The 25,556-nt window shown below is 38.2% G+C and overlaps 3 protein-coding genes and 1 long non-coding RNA gene across 13 annotated transcripts in view; 2 read left to right on the top strand and 2 right to left on the bottom strand.

The window, feature by feature from the left end:
• Positions 1-25,556, top strand: part of LOC111191213 (nuclear factor 7, ovary-like) — a 430,228-nt gene that overhangs the window by 22,796 nt on the left and 381,876 nt on the right. The window lies entirely within an intron of this gene.
• The window catches only part of LOC111190634 (E3 ubiquitin-protein ligase TRIM39-like), a 419,370-nt gene that overhangs the window by 44,546 nt on the left and 349,268 nt on the right, over positions 1-25,556 (top strand). The window lies entirely within an intron of this gene.
• LOC125803919 (uncharacterized) overlaps positions 1-25,556 on the bottom strand; it is a 112,288-nt gene that overhangs the window by 42,178 nt on the left and 44,554 nt on the right. The gene's annotated exons all lie outside the window — the stretch shown is intronic.
• On the bottom strand, positions 2,006-25,272 carry LOC125803904 (uncharacterized). 4 transcript variants are annotated; one of them, XM_049482637.1, is made up of 5 exons: positions 25,235-25,272; positions 19,313-19,984; positions 11,505-11,588; positions 7,199-8,080; positions 2,006-6,694 (listed from the first exon to the last, which is right to left on the bottom strand). In XM_049482637.1, the coding sequence occupies exon 5, from the start codon at positions 5,044-5,046 to the stop codon at positions 4,120-4,122; it is 927 nt and encodes a 308-aa protein (XP_049338594.1). In that variant the 5' UTR covers positions 5,047-6,694; positions 7,199-8,080; positions 11,505-11,588; positions 19,313-19,984; positions 25,235-25,272; the 3' UTR covers positions 2,006-4,119. The 4 variants fall into 4 exon arrangements, with proteins under 4 accessions (XP_049338594.1, XP_049338595.1, XP_049338596.1 ...); XM_049482638.1 differs by having other exon boundaries at positions 7,913-8,080; XM_049482639.1 differs by lacking the exon at positions 11,505-11,588 and having other exon boundaries at positions 7,199-11,253.

The following is a 25,556-nucleotide window of genomic DNA, read 5'->3' as shown; positions in this document are numbered from 1 at the left end:
ATTAGCTAGCTCTGCACTAACCTTAGTTTTCTCCTCAGTAATATTAGCTAGCTCTGCACTAACCTTAGTTTTCTCCTCAGTAATATTAGCTAGCTCTGCACTAACCTTAGTTTTCTCCTCAGTAATATTAGCTAGCTTTGCACTAACCTTAGTTCTCTCCTCAGTAATATTAGCTAGCTCTTCACTAAACTTAGTTTTCTCCTCAGTAATATTAGCTAGCTCTCAACTAACCTTAGTTTTCTCCTCAGTAATATTAGCTAGCTCAAATCAAATCAAATCAAATTTATTTGTATAGCGCTTTTTACAACTGGTGTTGGCACAAAGCAGCTTTACAGAAACATGATCAAAGAAAAAGGTCAGGCAAAACATTAAACATAGAAAATACAGAATACAGAATACAGAACCCCCAGTGAGCGCGGAGGCAAGGAAAAACTCCCTCAGAGCTGGAGGAGGAGGAAGAAACCTCGGGAGGACCAAGACTCACATTTAAGGGGGGACCATCCTACCACTGGTCAAACGGCTTTTAAATTCATTTTGTACAGCCACATAGGTTTTATATATTCAGGTGTATAGCAGTGCCACTAATGGCTTAGAGAGTGAGATAGTTGATGAGCAGCTGATCTGTAGTGGGTGATGGAGAAGAGCTGACTTCAGAAACTTCCATCAGTCTGGCCGGACAGGGGACATGAGAGCCTGAGGGTCCAACATCCATCAGTATCGGGTCAGACAGGTGGGCAGTCAGTAACTCGGAGGAAGGCAGAGAGATGGAATTAGTTTTAACTGGATTTATGTAAAACAGAGAATATAAAACATTATCAGACTGTGGCTAATGACTCCGGCAGATCTAAATAAAACAGCCTAACTAAAGGGAGAGAGCCAGAAGGTAACATAGACATGGAGGCTCCCTGAAACACCAGCATCCACCCACTCCACCGTCCACAAACCTGAGTGACCGTGTGCAGTGGGAGAACAGCAGCGCCAGCATCTCAGTTTACCACAATTTCCTCTGTCCATGAACCCCTGAATCTGCAGCCTTATCTAAAGGGAAAAACATTAATTACCAAAAGCTAAACTAAACAAGAATGTTTTCAGTCTAGACTTAAAGATTGAGACTGTGTCTGAGTCCCGAACATATTCGGGGAGATTATTCCAGAGTTGGGGCGCTTTATAAGAGAAAGCTCTTCCTCCTGCAGAGCTCTTCTGAATTTTAGGAACTACTAAGAAACCAGCACCCTGAGATCTAAGTAATTGCGGTGGTTCATAGTAGGAGATGAGGTCTCGTAAATACTCAGGAGCGAGCCCGTGTAGGGCTTTATACGTTAACAGGAGAATTTTATAGTCTATGCGGAATTTGACTGGAAGCCAGTGCAGTGCTGATAGGACTGGACTAATATGGTCAAATTTTCTAGTTTTAGTAAGGACCCTGGCTGCAGCATTTTGAACTAGCTGAAGTTTATTTAAGTTACTGCTGGAACATCCAGACAGTAGCGCATTACAATAATCTAGCCTTGAGGTAATAAAGGCATGTACTAATTTTTCTGCGTCATGCAGTGATAGGGAATTTCTTAGCTTGGCAATATTACGGAGGTGTAGAAAAGCTGTTCTAGTAACATTAGATATGTGTTTATCGAATGCTAGATCTGAATCTATAATAACTCCAAGATTTTTAGCTGCTGAACCAGGGGTGACTGAGAAGTCGGCCAGATTTAGCATTAAGTCTGATAATTTATTTCTAGCAGCTTTGGGGCCTAGTAGAAGAACTTCTGTTTTATCACTATTTAATAGGAGAAAGTTGTGAGACATCCACAATTTCACATCTTTTACACAATCCTCGATTTTCTTTAATCTCACTCTGTCATCAGGTTTGGCTGATATGAAGAGCTGAGTGTCATCGGCATAACAATGAAAATTTACATCATGTTTTCTAATAACTTTGCCCAGTGGGAGCATATATAATGTAAATAATAACGGTCCTAATATAGAGCCTTGTGGAATTCCATATCTTACCTTGGTATAACTGGAAGACATATCATTTATCCTCACAAACTGATAACGATCGGTTAAGTATGATTTAAACCATGCTAAGGCAGTTCCAGTTACACCGACCATGTTCTCTAATCTTTCTAAAAGGATAGTATGATCTATTGTATCAAAGGCTGCGCTCAGATCCAGAAGTACCAGTAGGGAAACACAGCCTTGGTCAGCGGCTATAAGTAGATCGTTTGTTATTCTAACTAAAGCTGTCTCAGTGCTATGATAAGGCCTAAATCCAGATTGAAATTTTTCATAGATCTGGTTTCTTTGCAGGTAAGAGCAAAGTTGTTGGGCCACAGCTTTTTCTAAGATCTTAGAAATGAACGGTAAATTTGAAATAGGTCTATAGTTAAACAGTACACTAGGATCAAGATTTGGTTTCTTGATCAGAGGTTTAATTACAGCCGTTTTAAAGGCTTTGGGTACATGGCCTAGGGTCAGCGATGAGTTTACTATTATTAACAGCGGTTTTATTAAATCTGGTAGTACCTGTTTTAGTAATTTTGTCGGAACTGCATCAAGTGTGCAGGTTGTGCTGTTTGAAGAGGAGATAATTTTCTCTAGTTCTAGCTGTGGAAGTGGGTTAAAGACTTCCAACCTAACTTCGGTGACAGGGTTTTGTTCTAGATCAGCCAGACCAGATGATAGAGAGGATGTAATATTTATCTGTTTAATTTTATCCCGAATGTTTTCAATTTTACTATCAAAGAAGTCCATAAATGCGTTGCTGGTGTGAATGGCTGGAATCTGAGGTTCAGTACCTGCCTGGCTTTTAGTTAATTTGGAAATAACACTAAAGAGAACTCTAGGATTATTTTTATTTATCTCGATCTGTGAGGCCAGATACGCTGAGCGGGCTTTATTAAGTTCTTTTCTATATTTAACAAGACTATCTTTCCATGCAGAGTGAAACACTTCCAATTTAGTTGATCGATATTTACGCTCTAAATTTCGTACTAATTGCTTTAAGGTACGAGTTTGATCATTGTACCACGGTGCAAGCTTTTTGTGTCTCTCAATTTTATGTTTAAAGGGTGCTACCACATCTAAGGTAGAGCGAAAGGTATTTTCTAAACCTTCGGTTAATTTATCTAGTTCTACTGGGTCTACAGGAAAGTACATTATAGTTGATAAGTCTGGAAGCTTATCTGTAAATTGTTGGGCTGTAAAAGGCGTAATTGAACGTTTTACAGAGTAGCTAGGGGATGTACATATATTATGACTGAGATGTAATTTAAATGAAATAAGGTAATGATCTGAAATTGCGGAGGTTTGAGAATGAATATTCAGGTTATCTATGCTCACACCCAGGGTCAAAACTAAATCCAGAGTATGATTACAGTAATGAGTAGGTCCTGTTATATTTTGAATAATACCAACTGAGTCTAAAATTGATGTAAATGCCTTTTTTAGTGGATCATCCAATTTTTCGAAATGAATGTTGAAGTCTCCAACTATAATCACTTTATCATTACTTACTGCTAAGTCTGTGACAAAATCACTAAATTCTTTTAAAAATTCTAAATAGGGCCCTGGTGGTCTGTAGATGTTAATTAAAGTAAATGCATTCTTTTTTGTAACTGGATTAATTATACTGGTGTAAAGAAGCTCAAAAGAAGTAAAATTATCATAGTGTTTCTGATTGCTAACTAAGGTATTTCGGAAAAGTATGCAGACCCCACCTCCTCTACCGGACAATCTCGGATTGTGTATATAATTATAGCCTGCAGGGGCGGCTTCATTTAATGCTACATATTCATTTGGCCTGATCCAGGTTTCTGTAAGGCACAGAACATCGAAGTTCTGATCAATTATCATTTCATTCACTAGAACTGCTTTTGAATTTAGAGATCTGATATTAAGTAAACCAATCTTTAGGTTTGAAGTGTTAGTGCTACAGTCTGGATATGATTGTTTAATATAAGTTAAGTTATTTAGATTAACTGTTTGAGTTTTTTGATGTTTTTGTTTGACTCGGGGGACAGACACAGTCTGAATATACTGGTTCCTAGGTAACGTCTCTTTGCAGCTCGCAGACGGTTGGTTAAGCCTCTCTGTCTGCGGCCTGGTCCCGGCTCTGGATTGTCAGCAGCTTCTAACACTACTCTGCCGACTAGCTAAAAGACTATGAGCTATGCTGCATGAAAGTAAGGCAGCACCCTCCCGCGTGGGGTGGACACCATCCCTACCTAACAGCCCAGGCTTGCCCTCAAACTGTAGCCAGTTGTCTATAAAGCCCACATGATTTTCTGCACACCACTTGGACATCCAGCGGTTCAGTGAAGAAAGCCTGCTGTAAGCTTCATCACCACGCCTCATTGGGATGGGGCCAGAGCAGATTACCTCTTCGGACAGCGTCTGGGCCTGTTTAATCACCTCTTTAACATTAGCCTTAGTTACTTCAGACTGCCGCAGACGGATATCATTGGCCCCTACATGAATTACTACCCTCGAATATCTCCTATTCCCTAACCTAAGGTTGCCACTAATGTCCGGTGCTCTGGCTCCCGGTAAACAAATAACTGTTGCCGCTGGTGCCCCTAAAGGAGTAGCTAATTTCACGTGTCGGACGATAGAATCTCCTATCACCAGAGTACCTTTAACAGGCTCCTCAGCGGGTGCTTCACTGAGCGGGGCAAACCTGTTTGACACGTGAACTGGGGGAGCGTGGTGTTCAGGTGGGCTGGCTGTGGCCTTTGCGTTAGCATTAGCCCTAGCCTTTCGACTATGCCGCCGAGACGTTACCCATTCGCCCCGCTGTGAGGGCTCTAAGGCCGGAGTCGAGGGGGTACTATCTCTCCCTGAGACACCCGGGGCTGCTAACAGTGAATCCTGCTGTCTATCCCTTATTAAACCCCGGATGTGCAGCTCTAACTTATTCACCTTATCCACCAAGGTGCTAACTATCTCACACTTAGTACAAATACCACTATTTTTACCACTATCGGTGGACAAGGGCTCTAAGCTATACATGCCACAGTCTAAACAAGAGTAAACCTCAGCAGTAGCCATGATAAAAAAGCACTCACCTTGTTTCAGTTGAAATTAAGAACTTACACAAACAAACTGCAGCAGCTAATCCAGCATCTGAGGAAAAAAGTCTATAAAAGTAGACTGAGAGTGGATTAATAGGTGTGTAGAGCAAAGAGAAAGCAGACTAAAAGTGGATTAGTAAGTGTGAAGAGAGTAAAAGAGAAGAAAACAGAGAAAAGTGAAGAGGATTTGAGCAAGCTAACCACACCACCAGAAGAGCAAACCAACAGACCAGAGTAGCAGAGTGCAGAGCAGGGAGTGCAGAGCAGAGCTCTCAACTAACCTTAGTTTTCTCCTCAGTAATATTAGCTAGCTCTCAACTAACCTTAGTTTTCTCCTCAGTAATATTAGCTAGCTCTGCACTAAGCTTAGTTCTCTCCTCAGTAATATTAGCTAGCTCTGCACTAAGCTTAGTTTTATCCTCAGTAATATTAGCTAGCTCTCCACTAAGCTTAGTTCTCTCCTCAGTAATATTACCTATCTCTGCGCTAAACTTAGTTTTCTCCTCAGTAATATTAGCTAGCTCTGCACTAAAGTTAGTTTTCTCCTCAGTAATATTAGCTAGCTCTACACTAACCTTAGTTTTCTCCTCAGTAATATTAGCTAGCTCTCCACTAACCTTAGTTTTCTTCTCAGTAATATTAGCTAGCTCTGCACTAACCTTAGTTTTCTCCTCAGTGTTATTAGCTAGCTCTCCACTAACCTTAGTTTTCTCCTCAGTGTTATTAGCTAGCTCTGCACTAACCTTAGTTTTCTCCTCAGTAATATTAGCTAGCTCTGCACTAAACTTAGTTTTCTCCTCAGTAATATTAGCTAGCTCTGCACTAAACTTAGTTTTCTCCTCAATAATATTAGCTAGCTCTTCACTAACCTTAGTTTTCTCCTCAGTAATATTAGCTAGTTCTGCACTAATGTTAGTTTTCTCCTCAGTAATATAAGCTAGCTCTCCACTAACCTTAGTTTTCTCCTCAGTAATATTAGCTAGCTCTGCACTAAACTTAGTTTTCTCCTCAGTAATTTTAGCTAGCTCTGCACTAACCTTAGTTCTCTCCTCAGTAATATTAGCTAGCTCTGCACTAAACTTAGTTTTCTCCTCAGTAATATTAGCTAGCTCTCCACTAACCTTAGTTCTCTCCTCAGTAATATTAGCTAACTCTGCACTAAACTTAGTTTTCTCCTCAGTAATATTAGCTAGCTCTGCACTAACCTTAGTTTTCTCCTCAGTAATATTAGCTAGCTCTCTACTAACCTTAGTTCTCTCCTCAGTAATATTAGCTAGCTCTGCGCTAAACTTAGTTCTCTCCTCAGTAATATTAGCTAGCTCTGCGCTAACCTTAGTTTTCTCCTCAGTATTAGTAGCTAGCTCTGCGCTAACCTTAGTTTTCTCCTCGGTACTATTAGCTACCTCTGCGCTAACCTTAGTTCTTTCCTCAGTAATATTAGCTAGCTCTGCGCTAACCTTAGTTTTCTCCTCAGTAATATTAGCTAGTTCTGCACTAAACTTAGTTCTCTTCTCAGTAATATTAGCTAGCTCTGCACTAGCCTTAGTTTTCTCCTCAGTAATATTAGCTAGCTCTGCGCTAACCTTAGTTTTCTCCTCAGTAACATTAGCTAGCTGTCAACTAACCTTAGTATTCTCCTCAGTAATATTGGCTAGCTCTGCACTAACCTTAGTTTTCTCCTCAGTAATATTAGCTAGCTCTCAACTAACCTTAGTTTTCTCCTCAGTAATATTAGCTAGCTCTCAACTAACCTTAGTTTTCTCCTCAGTAATATTAGCTAGCTCTCAACTAACCTTAGTTTTCTCCTCAGTAATATTAGCTAGCTCTCAACTAACCTTAGTTTTCTCCTCAGTAATATTAGCTAGCTCTCAACTAACCTTAGTTTTCTCCTCAGTAATATTAGCTAGCTCTCAACTAACCTTAGTTTTCTCCTCAGTAATATTAGCTAGCTCTCAACTAACCTTAGTTTTCTCCTCAGTAATATTAGCTAGCTCTCAACTAACCTTAGTTTTCTTCTCAGTAATATTAGCTAGCTCTGCACTAACCTTAGTTTTATCCTCAGTAATATTAGCTAGCTCTGCGCTAACCTTAGTGTTCTCCTCAGTAACATTAGCTAGCTGTCAACTAACCTTAGTATTCTCCTCAGTAATATTAGCTAGCTCTGCACTAACCTTAGTTTTCTCCTCAGTAATATTAGCTAGCTCTCAACTAACCTTAGTTTTCTCCTCAGTAATATTAGCTAGCTCTCAACTAACCTTAGTTTTCTCCTCAGTAATATTAGCTAGCTCTCAACTAACCTTAGTTTTCTCCTCAGTAATATTAGCTAGCTCTCAACTAACCTTAGTTTTCTCCTCAGTAATATTAGCTAGCTCTCAACTAACCTTAGTTTTCTCCTCAGTAATATTAGCTAGCTCTCAACTAACCTTAGTTTTCTCCTCAGTAATATTAGCTAGCTGTGCACTAACCTTAGTTTTCTCCTCAGTAATATTAGCTAGCTCTCCACTAAGCTTAGTTCTCTCCTCAGTAATATTAGCTAGCTCTGCGCTAAACTTAGTTTTCTCCTCAGTAATATTAGCTAGCTCTGCACTAAAGTTAGTTTTCTCCTCAGTAATATTAGCTAGCTCTCAACTAACCTTAGTTTTCTCCTCAGTAATATTAGCTAGCTCTCAACTAACCTTAGTTTTCTCCTCAGTAATATTAGCTAGCTCTCAACTAACCTTAGTTTTCTTCTCAGTAATATTAGCTAGCTCTGCACTAACCTTAGTTTTATCCTCAGTAATATTAGCTAGCTCTGCGCTAACCTTAGTGTTCTCCTCAGTAACATTAGCTAGCTGTCAACTAACCTTAGTATTCTCCTCAGTAATATTAGCTAGCTCTGCACTAACCTTAGTTTTCTCCTCAGTAATATTAGCTAGCTCTCCACTAACCTTAGTTTTCTTCTCAGTAATATTAGCTAGCTCTGCACTAACCTTAGTTTTCTCCTCAGTGTTATTAGCTAGCTCTCCACTAACCTTAGTTTTCTCCTCAGTGTTATTAGCTAGCTTTGCACTAACCTTAGTTTTCTCCTCAGTAATATTAGCTAGCTCTGCACTAAACTTAGTTTTCTCCTCAGTAATATTAGCTAGCTCTGCACTAAACTTAGTTTTCTCCTCAATAATATTAGCTAGCTCTTCACTAACCTTAGTTTTCTCCTCAGTAATATTAGCTAGTTCTGCACTAATGTTAGTTTTCTCCTCAGTAATATAAGCTAGCTCTCCACTAACCTTAGTTTTCTCCTCAGTAATATTAGCTAGCTCTGCACTAAACTTAGTTTTCTCCTCAGTAATTTTAGCTAGCTCTGCACTAACCTTAGTTCTCTCCTCAGTAATATTAGCTAGCTCTGCACTAGGGTTGCAGCGGTAACCGGTTTCACGGTATACCGTGGTATTAAAATGCACGGTTATCATACCGTGTGTTTTTGCTTATTACCGGTAAAACGCAAGCCAGCGGAGAAACTCACCCGCGCATGCGCAACTCTGCTCCGCTTCAGCTACTCAGCACACAGCGGTGAGAACGGCAGAAAGTGCATCAGACTAGAGCTTCATTAACAATTATTATTGTTAATGAAAACGAAACAAATAACGAAAACTGAAAGTGAAACTTAACTAACTTATTTATAAGCGCTGTTTCACTCCCGCAGTTCTACAGCGGGAGGTGTTGTGCTGATTCTGTCCGCGAAGCGGGAGTCGGATTGAGCAGGGAGTCGGATTCGGCACAACAGCGGCAGCGCGGCAGCACCTCGCGGCCCGCGGTGTTAGTTGTAAGCGCTCGCGCTAGCCGCAAAATACGACAGAAAACACTGAGAAACTGCAGAATTATGTATTGGACTAAAATGAGCACGAGGAGATAAAAGAGAACCTTTACCTGTGAGTAGCTCACATCAGAACACGCAAATCTCTCTCTCTCTCTCTCTGTCTCTCTCTCTCTGTGTCTCTCTCTCTCGCACGTGAACTTCTCCGCACTGTGTTTAGCTGTTCTTAAAAATCATTTTAATTAAATAATAGTTCTATGCTTCTATGTTAGTGTTAATTAACATAATTCTGATCATATTTCGCTCATTCAAACAGCCTGAAAACAGACTTGTAATCTTGTAATCAACAAGCTTGTAATCAATGTGGCCGTAAAGTCACAGCTAAAGGAGGAAATACATCAAACCTGTTCTCCCATCTTCGAAAACACCACCCCGCTGTGCAGCGCAAAGTATGTGTTCAGTTTATAATTTTAATCTGAACATAAATAAAAACCTCTTTGTAGTCGTGCACAACCCATGCGGTAAGCGCCCGCAAAAGCGCTGAGTTATCCGAAATTTGGGCACGCAGGTACAGGCGTGAAGTGCGTGCTACGATGGATACACGTGTCCGTGTAAAGGTCCTGGCCGGACTGGATGTGAAAGACGCCATTCATTTACATGCGTTTATTTTCAAATTCTGACGTGCCTGTTTTTCATATGTTGAAGGTTTTAAGGTATGAAAGCCTTAAAATAGAAATCTCTATTGTGAGGATCATGTCAGAAATAAATCCCCTCTTTCTGCAGTATCTGGTTATATACCAACTTTTTTATATATATACACTCTTAATGGCCTTAAGAGTAGTGGAAAAACATGGTTTCCTTCACCTGATGGTGTAGTTTCTACAATAAATAGTTAATTGAACAAAAAACCTTTGTTGTAATTTCTTTAAGGGTCAGTTTAATAATATATGTAACAAACTGTGATACCGTGATAACCGTGATACCGCGGTATTTTCCGAGACGGTTATCATACCGTGAAAATCTCATACCGTTGCAACCCTACTCTGCACTAAACTTAGTTTTCTCCTCAGTAATATTAGCTAGCTCTCCACTAACCTTAGTTCTCTCAGTAATATTAGCTAACTCTGCACTAAACTTAGTTTTCTCCTCAGTAATATTAGCTAGCTCTGCACTAACCTTAGTTTTCTCCTCAGTAATATTAGCTAGCTCTCTACTAACCTTAGTTCTCTCCTCAGTAATATTAGCTAGCTCTGCGCTAAACTTAGTTTTCTCCTCAGTAATATTAGCTAGCTCTGCGCTAACCTTAGTTTTCTCCTCAGTATTAGTAGCTAACTCTGCGCTAACCTTAGTTTTCTCCTCGGTACTATTAGCTACCTCTGCGCTAACCTTAGTTCTTTCCTCAGTAATAATAGCTAGCTCTGCGCTAACCTTAGTTTTCTCCTCAGTAATATTAGCTAGTTCTGCACTAAACTTAGTTCTCTTCTCAGTAATATTAGCTAGCTCTGCACTAGCCTTAGTTTTCTCCTCAGTAATATTAGCTAGCTCTGCGCTAACCTTAGTTTTCTCCTCAGTAACATTAGCTAGCTGTCAACTAACCTTAGTATTCTCCTCAGTAATATTAGCTAGCTCTGCACTAACCTTAGTTTTCTCCTCAGTAATATTAGCTAGCTCTGCACTAACCTTAGTTTTCTCCTCAGTAATATTAGCTAGCTCTGCACTAACCTTAGTTTTCTCCTCAGTAATATTAGCTAGCTTTGCACTAACCTTAGTTCTCTCCTCAGTAATATTAGCTAGCTCTTCACTAAACTTAGTTTTCTCCTCAGTAATATTAGCTAGCTCTCAACTAACCTTAGTTTTCTCCTCAGTAATATTAGCTAGCTCTGCACTAAACTTAGTTTTCTCCTCAGTAATATTAGCTATCTCTGCGCTAACCGTAGTTTTCTCCTCAGTAATATTAGCTAGCTCTGCACTAACCTTAGTTTTCTCCTCAGTAACATTAGCTAGCTCTGCACTAAACTTAGTTTTCTCCTCAGTAATATTAGCTAGCTCTCAACTAAACTTAGTTTTCTCCTCAGTAATATTAGCTAGCTCTCAACTAACCTTAGTTTTCTCCTCAGTAATATTATCTAGCTCTCAACTAACCTTAGTTTTCTCCTCAGTAATATTAGATAGCTCTGCACTAAACTTAGTTTTCTCCTCAGTAATATTAGCTAGCTCTGCACTAAATTTAGTTTTCTTCCCAGTAATATTAGCTAGCTCTGCACTAAACAAAGTTTTCTCCTCAGTAATATTAGCTAGCTCTTAACTAAACTTAGTTTTCTCCTCAGTAATATTAGCTAGCTCTGCACTAACCTTAGTTTTCTCCTCAGTAATATTAGCTAGCTCTCTACTAACCTTAGTTCTCTCCTCAGTAATATTAGCTAACTCTCAACTAACCTTAGTTTTCTTCTCAGTAATATTAGCTAGCTCTGCAATAACCTTAATTTTATCCTCAGTAATATTAGCTACTCTGCACTAATCTTAGTTTTCTCCTCAGTAATATTAGCTAGCTCTGCACTAACCTTAGTTTTCTCCTTAGTAATATTAGCTAGGTCTCTACTAACCTTAGTTCTCTCCTCAGTAATATTAGCTAACTCTGCACTAACCTTAGTTTTCTCCTCAGTGTTATTAGCTAGCTCTGCACTAACCTTAGTTTTCTCCTCAGTAATATTAGCTAGCTCTCTACTAACCTTAGTTCTCTCCTCAGTAATATTAGCTAACTCTGCACTAAACTTAGTTTTCTCCTCAGTAATATTAGCTAGCTCTTCACTAACCTTAGTTTTCTCCTCAGTAATATTAGCTAGTTCTGCACTAATGTTAGTTTTCTCCTCAGTAATATTAGCTAGCTCTCCACTAATGTTAGTTTTCTCCTCAGTAATATTAGCTAGCTCTGCACTAAACTTAGTTTTCTCCTCAGTAATATTAGCTAGCTCTGCACTAACCTTAGTTCTCTCCTCAGTAATATTAGCTAGCTCTCCACTAACCTTAGTTTTCTCCTCAGTAATATTAGCTAGCTCTGCACTAAACTTAGTTTTCTCCTCAGTAATATTAGCTAGCTCTGCACTAACCTTAGTTCTCTCCTCAGTAATATTAGCTAGCTCTGCAATAAACTTAGTTCTCTCCTCAGTAATATTAGCTAACTCTGCACTAAACTTAGTTTTCTCCTCAGTAATATTAGCTAACTCTGCACTAACCTTAGTTTTCTCCTCAGTAATATTAGCTAGCTCTGCACTAACCTTAGTTCTCTCCTCAGTAATATTAGCTAGCTCTGCACTAACCTTAGTTTTCTCCTCAGTAATATTAGCTAGCTCTGCACTAACCTTAGTTCTCTCCTCAGTAATATTAGCTAGCTCTCCACTAACCTTAGTTCTCTCCTCAGTAATATTAGCTAACTCTGCACTAAACTTAGTTTTCTCCTCAGTAATATTAGCTAGCTCTGCACTAACCTTAGTTTTCTCCTCAGTAATATTAGCTAGCTCTCTACTAACCTTAGTTCTCCTCAGTAATATTAGCTAGCTCTGCGCTTAACTTAGTTCTCTCCTCAGTAATATTAGCTAGCTCTGCGCTAACCTTAGTTTTCTCCTCAGTATTAGTAGCTAGCTCTGCGCTAACCTTAGTTTTCTCCTCGATACTATTAGCTACCTCTGCGCTAACCTTAGTTCTTTCCTCAGTAATACTAGCTAGCTCTGTGCTAACCTTAGTTTTCTCCTCAGTAATATTAGCTAGTTCTGCACTAAACTTAGTTCTCTTCTCAGTAATATTAGCTAGCTCTGCACTAGCTTTAGTTTTCTCCTCAGTAATATTAGCTAGCTCTGCGCTAACCTTAGTTCTTTCCTCAGTAATATTAGTTAGCTCTGTGCAAACCTTAGCTTTCTCCTCAGTAATATTAGCTAGCTCTGCGCTAACCTTAGTTTTCTCCTCAGTAACATTAGCTAGCTGTGAACTAACCTTAGTATTCTCCTCAGTAATATTAGCTAGCTCTGCACTAACCTTAGTTTTCTCCTCGGTAATATTAGCTAGCTCTGCACTAACCTTAATTTTCTCCTCAGTAATATTAGCTAGCTCTGCACTAACCTTAGTTTTCTCCTCAGTAATATTAGCTAGCTCTGCACTAACCTTAGTTTTCTCCTCAGTAATATTAGCTAGCTTTGCACTAACCTTAGTTCTCTCCTCAGTAATATTAGCTAGCTCTTCACTAAACTTAGTTTTCTCCTCAGTAATATTAGCTAGCTCTCAACTAACCTTAGTTTTCTCCTCAGTAATATTAGCTAGCTCTCAACTAACCTTAGTTTTCTCCTCAGTAATATTAGCTAGCTCTCAACTAACCTTAGTTTTCTCCTCAGTAATATTAGCTAGCTCTCAACTAACCTTAGTTTTCTTCTCAGTAATATTAGCTAGCTCTCAACTAACCTTAGTTTTCTTCTCAGTAATATTAGCTAGCTCTGCACTAACCTTAGTTTTATCCTCAGTAATATTAGCTAGCTCTGCACTAATCTTAGTTTTCTCCTCAGTAATATTAGCTAGCTGTGCACTAACCTTAGTTTTCTCCTCAGTAATATTAGCTAGCTCTCCACTAAGCTTAGTTCTCTCCTCAGTAATATTAGCTAGCTCTGCACTAAGCTTAGTTTTATCCTCAGTAATATTAGCTAGCTCTCCACTAAGCTCAGTTCTCTCCTCAGTAATATTACCTAGCTCTTCACTAAACTTAGTTTTCTCCTCAGTAATATTAGCTATCTCTGCACTAACCTTAGTTTTCTCCTCAGTAATATTAGCTAGCTGTGCACTAACCTTAGTTTTCTCCTCAGTAATATTAGCTAGCTCTCCACTAAGCTTAGTTCTCTCCTCAGTAATATTAGCTAGCTCTGCACTAAGCTTAGTTTTATCCTCAGTAATATTAGCTAGCTCTCCACTAAGCTTAGTTCTCTCCTCAGTAATATTACCTAGCTCTTCACTAAACTTAGTTTTCTCCTCAGTAATATTAGCTATCTCTGCACTAACCTTAGTTTTCTCCTCAGTAATATTAGCTAGCTCTCCACTAAGCTTAGTTCTCTCCTCAGTAATATTAGCTATCTCTTCACTAACCTTAGTTTTCTCCTCAGTAATATTAGCTAGCTCTCAACTAACCTTAGTTTTCTTCTCAGTAATATTAGCTAGCTCTGCACTAAGCTTAGTTTTCTCCTCATTAATATTAGCTAGCTCTCAACTAACCTTAGTTTTTTCCTCAGTAATATTAGCTAGCTCTGCACTAACCTTAGTTTTCTCCTCAGTAACATTAGCTAGCTCTGCACTAAACTTAGTTTTCTCCTCAGTAATATTAGCTAGCTCTCAGCTAACCTTAGTTTTCTCTTCAGTAATATTAGCTAGCTCTGCACTAAACTTAGTTTTCTCCTCAGTAATATTAGCTAGCTCTGCACTAAACTTAGTTTTCTCCTCAGTAATATTAGCTATCTCTGCGCTAACCGTAGTTTTCTCCTCAGTAATATTAGCTAGCTCTCAACTAACCTCAGTTTTCTCCTCAGTAATATTAGCTAGCTCTCAACTAAACTTTGTTTTCTCCTCAGTAATATTAGCTAGCTCTCAACTCACCTTAGTTTTCTCCTCAGTAATATTAGCTAGCTCTGCACTAACCTTAGTTTTCTCCTCAGTAACATTAGCTAGCTCTGCAATAAACTTAGTTTTCTCCTCAGTAATATTAGCAAGCTCTCAACTAACCTTAGTTTTCTTCTCAGTAATATTAGCTAGCTCTGCACTAACCTTAGTTTTATCTTCAGTAATATTAGCTAGCTCTGCACTAATCTTAGTTTTCTCCTCAGTAATATTAGCTAGCTCTGCACTAACCTTAGTTTTCTCCACAGTAATATTAGCTAGCTCTGCGCTAACCTTAGTTCTTTCCTCAGTAATATTAGTTAGCTCTGCGCAAACCTTAGTTTTCTCCTCAGTAATATTAGCTAGCTCTGCACTAACCTTAGTTTTATCCTCAGTAATATTAGCTAGCTCTGCACTAAGCTTAGTTCTCTCCTCAGTAATATTAGCTATCTCTGCGCAAACCTTAGTTTTCTCCTCAGTAATATTAGCTAGCTCTGCACTAACCTTAGTTTTATCTTCAGTAATATTAGCTAGCTCTGCACTAATCTTAGTTTTCTCCTCAGTAATATTAGCTAGCTCTGCACTAACCTTAGTTTTCTCCACAGTAATATTAGCTAGCTCTGCGCTAACCTTAGTTCTTTCCTCAGTAATATTAGTTAGCTCTGCGCAAACCTTAGTTTTCTCCTCAGTAATATTAGCTAGCTCTGCACTAACCTTAGTTTTATCCTCAGTAATATTAGCTAGCTCTCCACTAAGCTTAGTTCTCTCCTCAGTAATATTAGCTATCTCTGCGCTAACCTTAGTTTTCTCCTCAGTAATATTAGCTAGCTCTTCACTAACCTTAGTTTTCTCCTCAGTAATATTAGCTAGCTCTCAACTAACCTTAGTTTTCTTCTCAGTAATATTAGCTAGCTCTGCACTAACCTTAGTTCTCTCCTCAGTAATATTAGCTAGCTCTCCACTAACCTTAGTTTTCTCCTCAGTAATATTAGCTAGCTCTGCACTAAACTTAGTTTTCTCCTCAGTAATATTAGCTAGCTCTGCACTAACCTTAGTTCTCTCCTCAGTAATATTAGCTAGCTCTGCAATAAACTTAGTTCTCTCCTCAGTAATATTAGCTAACTCTGCACTAAACTTAGTTTTCTCCTCAGTAATATTAGCTAACTCTGCACTAACCTTAGTTTTCTCCTCAGTAATATTAGCTAGCTCTGCACTAACCTTAGTTCTCTCCTCAGTAATATTAGCTAGCTCTGCACTAACCTTAGTTTTCTCCTCAGTAATATTAGCTAGCTCTGCACTAACCTTAGTTCTCTCCTCAGTAATATTAGCTAGCTCTCCACTAACCTTAGTTCTCTCCTCAGTAATATTAGCTAACTCTGCACTAAACTTAGTTTTCTCCTCAGTAATATTAGCTAGCTCTGCACTAACCTTAGTTTTCTCCTCAGTAATATTAGCTAGCTCTCTACTAACCTTAGTTCTCCTCAGTAATATTAGCTAGCTCTGCGCTTAACTTAGTTCTCTCCTCAGTAATATTAGCTAGCTCTGCGCTAACCTTAGTTTTCTCCTCAGTATTAGTAGCTAGCTCTGCGCTAACCTTAGTTTTCTCCTCGATACTATTAGCTACCTCTGCGCTAACCTTAGTTCTTTCCTCAGTAATACTAGCTAGCTCTGTGCTAACCTTAGTTTTCTCCTCAGTAATATTAGCTAGTTCTGCACTAAACTTAGTTCTCTTCTCAGTAATATTAGCTAGCTCTGCACTAGCTTTAGTTTTCTCCTCAGTAATATTAGCTAGCTCTGCGCTAACCTTAGTTCTTTCCTCAGTAATATTAGTTAGCTCTGTGCAAACCTTAGCTTTCTCCTCAGTAATATTAGCTAGCTCTGCGCTAACCTTAGTTTTCTCCTCAGTAACATTAGCTAGCTGTGAACTAACCTTAGTATTCTCCTCAGTAATATTAGCTAGCTCTGCACTAACCTTAGTTTTCTCCTCGGTAATATTAGCTAGCTCTGCACTAACCTTAATTTTCTCCTCAGTAATATTAGCTAGCTCTGCACTAACCTTAGTTTTCTCCTCAGTAATATTAGCTAGCTCTGCACTAACCTTAGTTTTCTCCTCAGTAATATTAGCTAGCTTTGCACTAACCTTAGTTCTCTCCTCAGTAATATTAGCTAGCTCTTCACTAAACTTAGTTTTCTCCTCAGTAATATTAGCTAGCTCTCAACTAACCTTAGTTTTCTCCTCAGTAATATTAGCTAGCTCTCAACTAACCTTAGTTTTCTCCTCAGTAATATTAGCTAGCTCTCAACTAACCTTAGTTTTCTCCTCAGTAATATTAGCTAGCTCTCAACTAACCTTAGTTTTCTTCTCAGTAATATTAGCAAGCTCTCAACTAACCTTAGTTTTCTTCTCAGTAATATTAGCTAGCTCTGCACTAACCTTAGTTTTATCCTCAGTAATATTAGCTAGCTCTGCACTAATCTTAGTTTTCTCCTCAGTAATATTAGCTAGCTGTGCACTAACCTTAGTTTTCTCCTCAGTAATATTAGCTAGCTCTCCACTAAGCTTAGTTCTCTCCTCAGTAATATTAGCTAGCTCTGCACTAAGCTTAGTTTTATCCTCAGTAATATTAGCTAGATCTCCACTAAGCTTAGTTCTCTCCTCAGTAATATTACCTAGCTCTTCACTAAACTTAGTTTTCTCCTCAGTAATATTAGCTATCTCTGCACTAACCTTAGTTTTCTCCTCAGTAATATTAGCTAGCTGTGCACTAACCTTAGTTTTCTCCTCAGTAATATTAGCTAGCTCTCCACTAAGCTTAGTTCTCTCCTCAGTAATATTAGCTAGCTCTGCACTAAGCTTAGTTTTATCCTCAGTAATATTAGCTAGCTCTCCACTAAGCTTAGTTCTCTCCTCAGTAATATTACCTAGCTCTTCACTAACCTTAGTTTTCTCCTCAGTAATATTAGCTAGCTCTCAACTAACCTTAGTTTTCTTCTCAGTAATATTAGCTAGCTCTGCACTAAGCTTAGTTTTCTCCTCATTAATATTAGCTAGCTCTCAACTAACCTTAGTTTTTTCCTCAGTAATATTAGCTAGCTCTGCACTAACCTTAGTTTTCTCCTCAGTAACATTAGCTAGCTCTGCACTAAACTTAGTTTTCTCCTCAGTAATATTAGCTAGCTCTCAACTAACCTTAGTTTTCTCTTCAGTAATATTAGCTAGCTCTGCACTAAACTTAGTTTTCTCCTCAGTAATATTAGCTAGCTCTGCACTAAACTTAGTTTTCTCCTCAGTAATATTAGCTATCTCTGCGCTAACCGTAGTTTTCTCCTCAGTAATATTAGCTAGCTCTCAACTAACCTCAGTTTTCTCCTCAGTAATATTAGCTAGCTCTCAACTAAACTTTGTTTTCTCCTCAGTAATATTAGCTAGCTCTCAACTAACCTTAGTTTTCTTCTCAGTAATATTAGCTAGCTCTGCACTAACCTTAGTTTTATCTTCAGTAATATTAGCTAGCTCTGCACTAATCTTAGTTTTCTCCTCAGTAATATTAGCTAGCTCTGCACTAACCTTAGTTTTCTCCTCAGTAATATTAGCTAGCTCTCCACTAAGCTTAGTTCTCTCCTCAGTAATATTAGCTAGCTCTGCACTAAGCTTAGTTCTCTCCTCAGTAATATTAGCTAGCTCTGCACTAACCTTAGTTTTCTCCACAGTAATATTAGCTAGCTCTGCGCTAACCTTAGTTCTTTCCTCAGTAATATTAGTTAGCTCTGCGCAAACCTTAGTTTTCTCCTCAGTAATATTAGCTAGCTCTGCACTAACCTTAGTTTTATCCTCAGTAATATTAGCTAGCTCTCCACTAAGCTTAGTTCTCTCCTCAGTAATATTAGCTATCTCTGCGCTAACCTTAGTTTTCTCCTCAGTAATATTAGCTAGCTCTTCACTAACCTTAGTTTTCTCCTCAGTAATATTAGCTAGCTCTCAACTAACCTTAGTTTTCTTCTCAGTAATATTAGCTAGCTCTGCACTAAGCTTAGTTTTCTCCTCAGTAATATTAGCTAGCTCTCAACTAAGCTTAGTTTTCTTCTCAGTAATATTAGCTAGCTCTGCACTAAACTTAGTTTTCTCCTCAGTAATATTAGCTATCTCTGTGCTAACCGTAGTTTTCTCCTCAGTAATATTAGCTAGCTCTCAACTAACCTCAGTTTTCTCCTCAGTAATATTACCTAGTTCTGCACTAAACTTAGTTTTCTCCTCAGTAATATTAGCTAGCTCTCAACTAACCTTAGTTTTTTCCTCAGTAATATAAGCTAGCTCTGCACTACACTTAGTTTTCTCCTCAGTAATATTAGCTAGCTCTGCACTAACCTTAGTTTTCTCCTCAGTAATATTAGCTAGCTCTCAACTAACCTTAGTTTTCTCCTCAGTAATATTAGCTAGCTCTCAACTAACCTTAGTTTTCTCCTCAGTAATATTAGCTAGCTCTGCACTAAACTTAGTTTTCTCCTCAGTAATATTAGCTATCTCTGTGCTAACCGTAGTTTTCTCCTCAGTAATATTAGCTAGCTCTCAACTAACCTTAGTTTTCTCCTCAGTAATATTAGCTAGCTCTGCACTAACCTTAGTTTTCTCCTCAGTAATATTAGCTAGCTCTGCACTAACCTTAGTTTTCTCCTCAGTAATATTAGCTAGCTCTCCACTAACCTTAGTTCTCTCCTCAGTAATATTAGCTAACTCTGCACTAAACTTAGTTTTCTCCTCAGTAATATTAGCTAGCTCTGCACTAACCTTAGTTTTCTCCTGAGTAACATTAGCTAGCTCTCTACTAACCTTAGTTCTCTCCTCAGTAATATTAGCTAGCTCTGCGCTAAACTTAGTTCTCTCCTCAGTAATATTAGCTAGCTCTGCGCTAACCTTAGTTTTCTCCTCAGTATTAGTAGCTAGCTCTGCGCTAACCTTAGTTTTCTCCTCGATACTATTAGCTACCTCTGCGCTAACCTTAGTTCTTTCCTCAGTAATACTAGCTAGCTCTGTGCTAACCTTAGTTTTCTCCTCAGTAATATTAGCTAGTTCTGCACTAAACTTAGTTCTCTTCTCAGTAATATTAGCTAGCTCTGCACTAGCTTTAGTTTTCTCCTCAGTAATATTAGCTAGCTCTGCGCTAACCTTAGTTCTTTCCTCAGTAATATTAGTTAGCTCTGTGCAAACCTTAGCTTTCTCCTCAGTAATATTAGCTAGCTCTGCGCTAACCTTAGTTTTCTCCTGAGTAACATTAGCTAGCTGTCAACTAACCTTAGTATTCTCCTCAGTATTATTAGCTAGCTCTGCACTAACCTTAGTTTTCTCCTCAGTAATATTAGCTAGCTCTGCACTAACCTTAATTTTCTCCTTAGTAATATTAGCTAGCTCTGCACTAACCTTAGTTTTCTCCTCAGTAATATTAGCTAGCTCTGCACTAACCTTAGTTTTCTCCTCAGTAATATTAGCTAGCTTTGCACTAACCTTAGTTTTCTCCTCAGTAATATTAGCTAGCTCTCAACTAACCTTAGTTTTCTCCTCAGTAATATTAGCTAGCTCTCAACTAACCTTAGTTTTCTCCTCAGTAATATTAGCTAGCTCTCAACTAACCTTAGTTTTCTCCTCAGTAATATTAGCTAGCTCTGAACTAACCTTAGTTTTCTTCTCAGTAATATTAGCTAGCTCTCAACTAACCTTAGTTTTCTTCTCAGTAATATTAGCTAGCTCTGCACTAACCTTAGTTTTCTCCTCAGTAATATTAGCTAGCTCTGCACTAAACTTAGTTTTCTCCTCAGTAATATTAGCTAGCTGTGCACTAACCTTAGTTTTCTCCTCAGTAATATTAGCTAGCTCTCCACTAAGCTTAGTTCTCTCCTCAGTAATATTAGCTAGCTCTGCACTAAGCTTAGTTTTATCCTCAGTAATATTAGCTAGCTCTGCAATAAACTTAGTTCTCTCCTCAGTAATATTAGCTAACTCTGCACTAAACTTAGTTTTCTCCTCAGTAATATTAGCTAACTCTGCACTAAACTTAGTTTTCTCCTCAGTAATATTAGCTAGCTCTGCACTAAACTTAGTTTTCTCCTCAGTAATATTAGCTAGCTCTGCACTAACCTTAGTTTTCTCCTCAGTAATATTAGCTAGCTCTCCACTAACCTTAGTTCTCTCCTCCGTAATATTAGCTAACTCTGCACTAAACTTAGTTTTCTCCTCAGTAATATTAGCTAGCTCTGCACTAACCTTAGTTTTCTCCTCAGTAATATTAGCTAGCTCTCTACTAACCTTAGTTCTCTCCTCAGTAATATTAGCTAGCTCTGCGTTAAACTTAGTTCTCTCCTCAGTAATATTAGCTAGCTCTGCGCTAACCTTAGTTTTCTCCTCAGTATTAGTAGCTAGCTGTGCGCTAACCTTAATTTTCTCCTCGATACTATTAGCTACCTCTGCGCTAACCTTAGTTCTTTCCTCAGTAATACTAGCTAGCTCTGTGCTAACCTTAGTTTTCTCCTCAGTAATATTAGCTAGTTCTGCACTAAACTTAGTTCTCTTCTCAGTAATATTAGCTAGCTCTGCACTAGCTTTAGTTTTCTCCTCAGTAATATTAGCTAGCTCTGTGCTAACCTTAGTTCTTTCCTCAGTAATATTAGTTAGCTCTGTGCAAACCTTAGTTTTCTCCTCAGTAATATTACCTAGTTCTGCACTAACCTTAGTTTTCTCCTCAGTAATATTAGCTAGCTCTGCACTAACCTTAATTTTCTCCTCAGTAATATTAGCTAGCTCTGCACTAACCTCAGTTTTCTCCTCAGTAATATTAGCTAGCTCTGCACTACACTTAGTTTTCTCCTCAGTAATATTAGCTAGCTCTCAACTAACCTTAGTTTTCTTCTCAGTAATATTAGCTAGCTCTGCACTAAGCTTAGTTTTCTCCTCATTAATATTAGCTAGCTCTCAACTAACCTTAGTTTTTTCCTCAGTAATATTAGCTAGCTCTGCACTAACCTTAGTTTTCTCCTCAGTAACATTAGCTAGCTCTGCACTAAACTTAGTTTTCTCCTCAGTAATATTAGCTAGCTCTCTACTAACCTTAGTTCTCTCCTCAGTAATATTAGCTAACTCTCAACTAACCTTAGTTTTCTTCTCAGTAATATTAGCTAGCTCTGCACTAACCTTAATTTTATCCTCAGTAATATTAGCTAGCTCTGCACTAATCTTAGTTTTCTCCTCAGTAATATTAGCTAGCTCTGCACTAACCTTAGTTTTCTCCTTAGTAATATTAGCTAGGTCTCTACTAACCTTAGTTCTCTCCTCAGTAATATTAGCTAACTCTGCACTAACCTTAGTTTTCTCCTCAGTTATATTAGCTAGCTCTGCACTAAACTTAGTTTTCTCCTCAGTGTTATTAGCTAGCTCTGCACTAACCTTAGTTTTCTCCTCAGTAATATTAGCTAGCTCTCTACTAACCTTGATTCTCTCCTCAGTAATATTAGCTAACTCTGCACTAAACTTAGTTCTCTCCTCAGTAATATTAGCTAGCTCTCCACTAACCTTAGTTTTCTCCTCAGTAATATTAGCTAGCTCTGCACTAAACTTAGTTTTCTCCTCAGTAATATTAGCTAGCTCTGCACTAACCTTAGTTTTCTCCTTAGTAATATTAGCTAGGTCTCTACTAACCTTAGTTCTCTCCTCAGTAATATTAGCTAACTCTGCACTAACCTTAGTTTTCTCCTCAGTTATATTAGCTAGCTCTGCACTAAACTTAGTTTTCTCCTCAGTGTTATTAGCTAGCTCTGCACTAACCTTAGTTTTCTCCTCAGTAATATTAGCTAGCTCTCTACTAACCTTAGTTCTCTCCTCAGTAATATTAGCTAACTCTGCACTAAACTTAGTTTTCTCCTCAGTAATATTAGCTAGCTCTTCACTAACCTTAGTTTTCTCCTCAGTAATATTAGCTAGTTCTGCACTAATGTTAGTTTTCTCCTCAGTAATATTAGCTAGCTCTCCACTAACCTTAGTTTTCTCCTCAGTAATATTAGCTAGCTCTGCACTAACCTTAGTTCTCTCCTCAGTAATATTAGCTAGCTCTCCACTAACCTTAGTTTTCTCCTCAGTAATATTAGCTAGCTCTGCACTAAACTTAGTTTTCTCCTCAGTAATATTAGCTAGCTCTGCACTAACCTTAGTTCTCTCCTCAGTAATATTAGCTAGCTCTGCAATAAACTTAGTTTTCTCCTCAGTAATATTAGCTAACTCTGCACTAAACTTAGTTTTCTCCTCAGTAATATTAGCTAACTCTGCGCTAAACTTAGTTTTCTCCTCAGTAATATTAGCTAGCTCTGCACTAACCTTAGATTTCTCCTCAGTAATATTAGCTAGCTCTCTACTAACCTTAGTTCTCTCCTCAGTAATATTAGCTAGCTCTGCGCTAAACTTAGTTCTCTCCTCAGTAATATTAGCTAGCTCTGCACTAGCTTTAGTTTTCTCCTCAGTAATATTAGCTAGCTCTGTGCTAACCTTAGTTCTTTCCTCAGTAATATTAGTTAGCTCTGTGCAAACCTTAGTTTTCTCCTCAGTAATATTACCTAGTTCTGCACTAACCTTAGTTTTCTCCTCATTAATATTAGCTAGCTCTGCACTAACCTTAATTTTCTCCTCAGTAATATTAGCTAGCTCTGCACTAACCTTAGTTTTCTCCTCAGTAACATTAGCTAGCTCTGCACTAAACTTAGTTTTCTCCTCAGTAATATTAGCTAGCTCTCTACTAACCTTAGTTCTCTCCTCAGTAATATTAGCTAACTCTCAACTAACCTTAGTTTTCTTCTCAGTAATATTAGCTAGCTCTGCACTAACCTTAATTTTATCCTCAGTAATATTAGCTAGCTCTGCACTAATCTTAGTTTTCTCCTCAGTAATATTAGCTAGCTCTGCACTAACCTTAGTTTTCTCCTTAGTAATATTAGCTAGGTCTCTACTAACCTTAGTTCTCTCCTCAGTAATATTAGCTAACTCTGCACTAACCTTAGTTTTCTCCTCAGTTATATTAGCTAGCTCTGCACTAAACTTAGTTTTCTCCTCAGTGTTATTAGCTAGCTCTGCACTAACCTTAGTTTTCTCCTCAGTAATATTAGCTAGCTCTCTACTAACCTTGATTCTCTCCTCAGTAATATTAGCTAACTCTGCACTAAACTTAGTTCTCTCCTCAGTAATATTAGCTAGCTCTCCACTAACCTTAGTTTTCTCCTCAGTAATATTAGCTAGCTCTGCACTAAACTTAGTTTTCTCCTCAGTAATATTAGCTAGCTCTGCACTAACCTTAGTTTTCTCCTTAGTAATATTAGCTAGGTCTCTACTAACCTTAGTTCTCTCCTCAGTAATATTAGCTAACTCTGCACTAACCTTAGTTTTCTCCTCAGTTATATTAGCTAGCTCTGCACTAAACTTAGTTTTCTCCTCAGTGTTATTAGCTAGCTCTGCACTAACCTTAGTTTTCTCCTCAGTAATATTAGCTAGCTCTCTACTAACCTTAGTTCTCTCCTCAGTAATATTAGCTAACTCTGCACTAAACTTAGTTTTCTCCTCAGTAATATTAGCTAGCTCTTCACTAACCTTAGTTTTCTCCTCAGTAATATTAGCTAGTTCTGCACTAATGTTAGTTTTCTCCTCAGTAATATTAGCTAGCTCTCCACTAACCTTAGTTTTCTCCTCAGTAATATTAGCTAGCTCTGCACTAACCTTAGTTCTCTCCTCAGTAATATTAGCTAGCTCTCCACTAACCTTAGTTTTCTCCTCAGTAATATTAGCTAGCTCTGCACTAAACTTAGTTTTCTCCTCAGTAATATTAGCTAGCTCTGCACTAACCTTAGTTCTCTCCTCAGTAATATTAGCTAGCTCTGCAATAAACTTAGTTTTCTCCTCAGTAATATTAGCTAACTCTGCACTAAACTTAGTTTTCTCCTCAGTAATATTAGCTAACTCTGCGCTAAACTTAGTTTTCTCCTCAGTAATATTAGCTAGCTCTGCACTAACCTTAGATTTCTCCTCAGTAATATTAGCTAGCTCTCTACTAACCTTAGTTCTCTCCTCAGTAATATTAGCTAGCTCTGCGCTAAACTTAGTTCTCTCCTCAGTAATATTAGCTAGCTCTGCGCTAACCTTAGTTTTCTCCTCAGTATTAGTAGCTAGCTCTGCGCTAACCTTAGTTTTCTCCTCGATACTATTAGCTACCTCTGCGCTAACCTTAGTTCTTTCCTCAGTAATACTAGCTAGCTCTGTGCTAACCTTAGTTTTCTCCTCAGTAATATTAGCTAGTTCTGCACTAAACTTAGTTCTCTTCTCAGTAATATTAGCTAGCTCTGCACTAGCTTTAGTTTTCTCCTCAGTAATATTAGCTAGCTCTGCGCTAACCTTAGTTCTTTCCTCAGTAATATTAGTTAGCTCTGTGCAAACCTTAGCTTTCTCCTCAGTAATATTAGCTAGCTGTGCGCTAACCTTAGTTTTCTCCTCAGTAACATTAGCTAGCTGTCAACTAACCTTAGTATTCTCCTCAGTAATATTAGCTAGCTCTGCACTAACCTTAGTTTTCTCCTCAGTAATATTAGCTAGCTCTGCACTAACCTTAATTTTCTCCTCAGTAATATTAGCTAGCTCTGCACTAACCTTAGTTTTCTCCTCAGTAATATTAGCTAGCTGTCAACTAACCTTAGTTTTCTCCTCAGTAATATTAGCTAGCTTTGCACTAACCTTAGTTCTCTCCTCAGTAATATTAGCTAGCTCTTCACTAAACTTAGTTTTCTCCTCAGTAATATTAGCTAGCTCTCAACTAACCTTAGTTTTCTCCTCAGTAATATTAGCTAGCTCTCAACTAACCTTAGTTTTCTCCTCAGTAATATTAGCTAGCTCTCAACTAACCTTAGTTTTCTCCTCAGTAATATTAGCTAGCTCTCAACTAACCTTAGTTTTCTCCTCAGTAATATTAGCTAGCTCTCAACTAACCTTAGTTTTCTTCTCAGTAATATTAGCTAGCTCTCAACTAACCTTAGTTTTCTTCTCAGTAATATTAGCT

Source organism: Astyanax mexicanus, chromosome 8 (assembly GCF_023375975.1).
Source record: "Astyanax mexicanus isolate ESR-SI-001 chromosome 8, AstMex3_surface, whole genome shotgun sequence".
NCBI classification, from domain to species: Eukaryota; Metazoa; Chordata; class Actinopteri; order Characiformes; family Acestrorhamphidae; genus Astyanax; species Astyanax mexicanus.
Note: the sequence above shows the minus strand (reverse complement) of the source record. Positions and strands in the feature narration are given on the sequence as shown.

Excerpts from the sequence above, each read along its gene's own strand:
- LOC125803904 (XM_049482637.1), bottom strand. The coding sequence starts at position 5,046 with ATGGCTACTGCTGAGGTTTACTCTTGTTTAGACTGTGGCATGTATAGC.